General features: G+C 37.1%; 1 protein-coding gene across 1 annotated transcript; it reads left to right on the forward strand.

Moving 5' to 3' along the window:
* The first annotated feature begins 5 nt into the window (after nt 1-5).
* LOC124169836 (outer dense fiber protein 3-B) lies at nt 6-5,656 on the forward strand. Its single transcript, XM_046548623.1, has 4 exons — nt 6-221; nt 436-654; nt 3,773-3,968; nt 5,248-5,656. The coding sequence occupies exons 1-4, from the start codon at nt 206-208 to the stop codon at nt 5,507-5,509; spliced, it is 693 nt and encodes a 230-aa protein (XP_046404579.1). The 5' UTR covers nt 6-205; the 3' UTR covers nt 5,510-5,656.
* The last annotated feature ends 2,048 nt before the right edge of the window (nt 5,657-7,704 follow it).

The following is a 7,704-nucleotide window of genomic DNA, read 5'->3' on the forward strand; positions in this document are numbered from 1 at the left end:
TTAGGAACGTACACACCAACAAGCTAGCATACATGGACTTAACACTATTTTTTGTTAATGATTAGTTTTTAAAATAGAATACATCGTTTCCATTGTAACGGCGGGGAATACAAATCGGAAGTGGTAAACAAAACTCACCCAGGACCACCTCAATTTTTCTGTACCGGCCTATTAGCTGGCCGTGCAAAAAAAGTCATCAAGAGTCATGGCCCGACAGACCGGTGGGTTATAAATTTAGTTTCCTGCGTATATAATTATCCTAGCATGCTTGAAATAACAATATCAATACCGTAAAATTGTTGAAAGTTTATTATTATAAATAATGGATTTTGAAATTATTTGCATCGATAAGTTTTGTTTTGAAGGCGATTTAACCAAGTGAACTAAAAAATGAAGACACAAAAATAAATTTATGCATTGCTATATTGTTGATAGGTCCTGGGCCTGGGGTTTACCTCATGCCACCTACAGTTGGCTATGAAGGTCATGACTTCACAAGACACCGCAACCCAGCATACTCAATTGGAATCAAGCCCCAAGCCCTAAGAAAATTTGCTGTCCCTGGGCCTATGTATATTGAACCTGGCACAACTAGATTTGGACCACCAAACAAAAATCCAGGCTACTCAATTGCTTCAAAACCTCCCATTGTCAGTAAGTAGTGAATTTCTTTACTTGGAAATATATTTACATACATGCCATATATGCTACATTTTTCAAAGTTATTTGTTTGCAAATATTCTTCCTGGATTATGTTCTTCGTTTATTTTATATTACTCTTTTACCTAATGACTGTTATCAAATATAATTGATTATATAATTGGATTTTGCAATCCTCTCTTTCTGCAAGGTTAGTAATATTTTCTGTGATATAGAGTGTTGAATATTCATCATCTAGGTCACAGAGAGCTAAACCTATGTAATTAGCATGGGTATAAGGTTATGGGCTGTGTGCAATAATCCATAGATATCCTTGGACTTAAGCCTTGAAGATTTTGCCCCCTCCATTATCCTTTTCACCTGGCTCTTTTAGTTGATACAAAACAAAATAATTGTGATATTTGTTCCTCATAGTTCAATCATATGATACCTATAATAAAACAACATTTTCATTAAGCTGTGATTGTCTTGAATTTAAGATGTATAATCTCTTTTCCCTTACAAGATATGTGAATTAGTCCTATAGCAATTTTTAGTATCAGTGAACAAGATGCTTACCATTGGCTTTATTTTTTTTTGCTTAACCCTTTTGTGTGGAATGTCAGCTACTACTGAATGGCATTTTCATATGCAAAAAGGCTGTTTTACACAAGGCGCGTACTTGCACATTCTGACATGTGTATGAAGGCGCAGTCAAAATTGCGACGTATAAAGCAGTGAATTGCTAGAAGGCATGCGAGAATGCACGGATGTGAGATAGCAAAATAGCCCCTGTTCTAATTTCATTCATGTATTTGCACCATTCCATGACATTTTAGAAATTAATGCAGTTCTAACCTGCACAATTCCGTGCCCTGTGTAAAACAGCCTAAAGACTTAAGGTCAAGAATAGCCGGCATGAATTTTATAATGCTAACAATCAAATGTCGGCTACAGTTGATGCAGGGGAAAGGAAGTGACCTCTGAGGTAGCAACGGTCAGAAGTATTTATACTGCCTGAAACCTAGCTTAGTGAGACATTAGTGACGCTTCTCGGCAATTGTGCCCAATTTTCCCACTCATTTACGATCCTCCTCAAAGCAGGAATCTGTGGTGGATTGGTTGAATTGTGAATGATATTTTCAAAGAAAAATTTGTTGCAAACCCCATTTTTTATATTTTGGAATTAATTATTTGTTTCCTTCTTATTTAACAAAATTTTAGTGCTATAAACAAGGGACTTCTGGAGTAAAAGTCTTACTACCTCATACTTACTGTTATTTTCAATGCAAGAAACTCTAATAAAACTGACTATTTAAGAGATCTTGACCATTGCTTCAAATCACCTTGTTACGGCATGCATCAGCATCAGGGTTGGTCAATAAAATTTTGTGGGGTAGGTAGTAATATCATATTAACTTCTCATTGTGATTCAACCAGGTGTATAGCAAAGTGGAATTTATCTCTTTTATTAGAACTTACAAAGTTATTTAATCAGTTTACCTGCTTTTCATTTATATATATTTTACTACCTAATTTACTGGATTGTGTAGCCAGTGGCGCAGCGAGGGAGGGGGGGGAAGTTTGGGGGATAAAAAAACCCCCAGAGCTCAGAGAAATATTTAAGTTTAATCCATTTTAAGTAATTGGATTAGGATAACTTATGGAATAGTGTTAGGATTGATCAAATATCCCTCAGAAAGCCATAAAACCTTGCCATTTTGAACCATTAATTTTAAAAATTTTCTGGAGGAGGGCCCCTGCCAATCCAACTTACCCTGGCAGGTATGCAATACCCCACACCCCTAAGTATTAGTTGAGCCTAAATGCCCCCAGCCATAATTGTTAGCTGCGCCCCTGTGTGTAGCTACAGTTAAGACTAATCTGTTGAGGTATCAGGAATCAAAAATGATTTACTCCATTGATGAATTTTTTTAACAACCTTTGACATGTGTCCTGTATTCACTTTATGTATTTAGTTTCTTTAACCTGACATGTCCTATATCAGTCTAGCATTTCTAAGTACATATGTACTTGATATCTGGATAAATAACACATTATGTATTATTATTGTTCTTTAAATGCCCAAAAGTGGCCTTTCACTGCTGCATTGAATTCCTACTCTTTGATTTTCTTGTGCCCATATAGCATTCGGCACATTTTTCGTGCACCTGTATGAACACATTTAAACTTTTGCGGTTGGATTTACATTCCCAGTTTGCCTTTCTCTGCTGGATTAAAGTCTAATTTTCCCTATAGTACAAGGGCGTACACAGGATCATAACTGAGGGGTGGGGGGGCAGACAAGTTGTGACATTTTAGCATGGAAAAGGTGAATGAAACCAACATTTTAAGAAAATTATAACAGCGCTTTATTAGTTCATAAGATTATTTCCTTAAAAAAACAGATTTGTTTTAGTTTCATATCTTATATTAAAACATATCATTTTTCGTGGATTTAAAGAAAATTTGTTGAATACTTTTGTTTCAATTCAGTACTGATTTTGCTTAAAGACTTATGCAATTTTTGCTTCTGGGGGGGGTGGCTGCTGCCCACCCTATCCCTCGCTGGGTACGCCCATGCCATAATGTTTGTTAAATTGATGAGCCCATATGGGCACATCTGTCATCCAGTTGAGTTTTTCACGGTGCCCATAAGGGTAGGGGCACAGCTAGGAATTCAGGCTAGGAGGGATTTTACGTGTAGCTAATACTGGGTGGTCTGGAGGGTATGGAATACGTGATATGGTATGCGGGAGGTGCATGGGCTGTGCCCCAGAAAAATTTGAAGGTAAAAGATTCAAAATTGTTAGTTTTACGTCTTTCTGATGGATATTTTATTAACCTTCACACTATTCTGTAAGTAGTATTAATTCAATGAAGTGAAATGGATTAAAGTTAAAAATTTCTCTGAGCTCTGGGGGGGGGGGTTTACCCCCAAAACCCCTTTCGCTGCACTACTGCTTATGGGCACTCTAGGAGTTTGCAGGTTAAAAGCTAATTATCCTTTGGTTCCCTTGAGTGATGAGTGAGAGTGTGGATTACAGTTTCTTGTGTATTTACCTACCATATTAATTGTGCTAAATTCGTGTATGCATGTAGTTATTCATGTCTACTGCTTTTTCTTTGAAAGAGGGGTTTTCAACACCTGGTCCTGCGACATATTCACCTGATGCATATGCCGGTGGGGTCCGACCTCCTGCCTTCTCCATCGCAGGGCGCTATGACATACGTCGGAAAGATATTTCCCCTGGACCTAATGCGTATGCCATGCCATCAACCATTGGGAATAGAGTGCCAGATAAGCCAACATCAGCTGCATTTTCAATGTAATAATGATGTTCACTATAAGTAGCTCTCAGTTTCTATGATTTTCTATATACATTTATTTACACATACAGAATATATTTTTAACTGACTCACAAAACTGACTCAACAGTCAATAATGTATATAGCCCAGTAAACACAGCATAATGCAGAAACATTGTGGAACGGTTGATAGAGGCTGAAGGGGTCATAGCAATGGTTTTGTTGCTTAGAAACATGTCTGAAATGTCTAAAACATGGTTTCCCCATGCCAAAACCTTACAGGGCTTTGTTTGAAATAGTTAGTAGGGAAAATTCCTTCTAAAATTGAATTCATAACACATTTTATAGTTCCCTAAAATTTGTCTCCAAGATTGGGGTTGCAACTCCTTACTTACTGTCCAATGGCAATGCAAACTTTATATGCACTTTGAGGGTACCAGGAGAATGGTTTTTCTCGGGTATCCAACCTTTTCAACATTTTATTTAATACTCTGGATTTTTAAGGAAATTAAATAATCAAGGTTGGACGAAAATATTTGATTAAAATTGTATGTAACAATCTCTCTGAAAATGGGTGAGACTGCGCAATCGTATTGTTGATACTCGCTCAAAGATCTAATAAAATTAAGCTCTGAGATTCATTGTACCTGTTTGGTAATGAAATCATTGCATAATTGAACAAAGCCTACTTTTTTAATGCAAAATAATGGACTTCCATTGAGTGAAGGTGTCAGTATTCTCTACATATTTATATTGTATACTTATGGAATAGAGTAATATTATGAATCCTACTTTTTGTATGAATTTTTTTGTTTGAATGTAATGATAACCATATTAATAGTCTTGCCTTTTAAGCGTAAGAATAGGGGCACATGCCCCCATCACCTCCCTAAATCTGCCTAAGGAACTGATTCTTTTTAGCTTTGATCTGGGGGGGGGGGGGGCCACAAGCAAGGCCATATCCAGGATTTTGTTCTGGGGGGGGCACAAGGATATCTCATAATACAAAACGAACGTAATGATAATGGGCCATTTTAAAAATCTTGCATATTTTTTAAGGGTCTGGGGGGGGGGGATATAGGGGGTCATAGGCGGATATAGGGGGGACATGCCCTTGTCCCCCCTATATCCGCCTATGAAATAGTCTATCCCTACTACATCTTTAAAACTGGCCATATGGGACAGGTTTTGGTTTAACTAGTGTGTGCCTGCCCTTTATTGTTGTATCCCTATTTTCTCATGCAAAATACTGAGCCTTAAATTCAAGTCCTTAATGATTCAACTCTCTCTTAATTGCAGTGCTTCAAGGCCGCATGTGCTTACGAGGCATCAAACTCCTGGGCCAGCTGCGTATGAACCTCCAAATCTTCATGTGTATAAGGAGCGATCCCCTGGTTACACGATTGCAGGACGGAATAGAATACTGGGGGAACGAACTCCAAAACCCGGACCGAATGCATATTTCCCTTCGTACAAAACATACCAGAGATCCCCTGAGTTCTCATTCGGTGTCAAGCATTCGGAATATGAAGCACCTTTCAAACTTAAGGATGAATGCTAGCGAAAGAGGATGGCAAAGTTGCAATCTCACCAATGTTGAACATTTCTCCTTGGATGGCCTCTGTGCCAATGTTATCCAAGAGCAATGTTATCATCAAACTAATGTAATCATTGATACCTGCCATAAAGAAGTCAACACTAACACAAACATTGGGTTGTAAAAATTTATTAAAAATTGTAGCAAATTATATAGAAATACCTTAGTTAGAAAAAAAGGATGGACATTAGCTTTGCTCTGCGTATCAAAGCATGCATATACCACTTTATCCATGTTTCTTTTACACTGTAAATATCGCTGAAGATTACACAAAAGGTAATTATATTTTTAATACTAATAATAGCTTACTTGATAAGCCAGTGGATTTTAAACTCTATCTTACAACTAGTCACGTCAGTTTACTTCATAAATATCTCATACCATACACCTCTCAAAATGTTAACCAAATAAATATTTTAAATTCTTTTCCTTTTGATAAAAATGACAGTAGTTTTATTTTGGTGATAGCTGAAGGCTTTGGAGAAATTTTCCAGAGTTCCTTGCGTAATTAATAGCCTATATATGCCTTCCATTTACACATAAGAATTTAAAAATATGTACCTAGAAGTGATGTCATTGCTTTAGGCATGACATAATAGAATTTATCTGCAATTGTAAGTAATAAGAATAGTTCTGTTTTTACCACAGATATTTATTACTGGTCAGGGCAACATTATGTTACACTTATCAGATATCAACTGTTATTCATGGGCATTTTTGCAATCATATTCTTGCTGTTGCGATTCAGCAGTTCTCTAACCATTGGTTCCACATTTTATCTATAATAATATGACCGCATTCCAGTCAATTATATGTGCATTGGATGAAGGCATATCATAATATCATATGTGCACAGTCAGGGCCAGATTTATGCAAAGTTACACTATAGGCACCTCTCCATTGAGCATATTTTTATGATAAAGCATTGCCACTTGCATGAGGTAACAGAAGGCCAGAAGCAGATACAGAAAAAACTCAAGGGGGGGGGGGGGGGGCACAAAAGATACCTTGAGTCAGTGTCACAGCTAGAAATTAAGGCTGGGTTCACCATTTTGAACCATTTATCTTAATTTTTTCTGGCCCTTGCACCTCCCGCTTACTGCGGCAGGTATGCCATATCCCCAGACATCCCACCCCCGTGTTAGTTGCGCCTGAAACCCCCCTCTAGCCTTAATTCCTAGCTGCGCCCCTGTACAGGTTTACATTTGATGCAATGCAATGAAATGGAAGCCTGTACAGTGTACACGAATTGCATAAATCACATCCCGGTGCTTGTGAAAACGGCTTAACCCTTTCATTGCGTAACATTTTCTCAGAGTTCTTTCACATTGGCGGAGAATTTTTTTCACTGCATTCACTTTATTTTTCGAAAATATGAAAACAATTTCAATAAAAAAAGGATTTTTATATTCATTTGACTATTTATTAAACAATTTGTTTATGGCATCACAGTGATGCCATCCGCACCCATGTGATAAATACTCCGGATATTTATGCAACCCGTTACACAAAAATTAGGAACGACGAACGACGGACTTAGCAACTAAGAAGCTTGAAATAATTTTTGAAATGATGGCGGAATTGAATTATAAAATAAGATAAATATTTTTTCAGATGTCATCCACTATCAATGCATCAAATTTCGGGTAAATAAAAGTTTTCTAATTTTAATTTTCACATTTCTAAATTTTTAAATTTACTTGTAACTTAGATTTGGGTGCAAACATATGAAAGTTATTTTATCTTTTTGACATTTTCTTTTGCGTTAATGCTGCAAAAATTAACTAATAATTGTGAAATTCTTTGAAAAAAGGGTTCAAGCACAGTCCTGGAACTTCTGCACATCATACACCATCAGAGGTATACTGATTCGCCACTTTTTAGTCGTTTTTAGGACGTGAAAAGGATTATTTCTTCTGTTTGTCCTTAGATTTTCAGTGGTGTGTCTTTTTTGAGTAACTCAGTAGATATTTGGACAGATTATTATAATTTTCCATGCATAAATTCAGTAGGGTAGCCACGGGAGGGGTGTTATGGGTTACAACCCCCGTTGAGGCGCCAAAAACGGGTAAAATTGCCCCCGCACCCTCCGGAAGGGCCCCAAAATCTCCGGCAAAAAAAAACATTTAATAATCGTGGCTACGCGACTGTATAAACTG

The sequence above is a fragment of the Ischnura elegans genome, chromosome 12 (assembly GCF_921293095.1).
Source record: "Ischnura elegans chromosome 12, ioIscEleg1.1, whole genome shotgun sequence".
Classification (NCBI taxonomy): domain Eukaryota; kingdom Metazoa; phylum Arthropoda; class Insecta; order Odonata; family Coenagrionidae; genus Ischnura; species Ischnura elegans.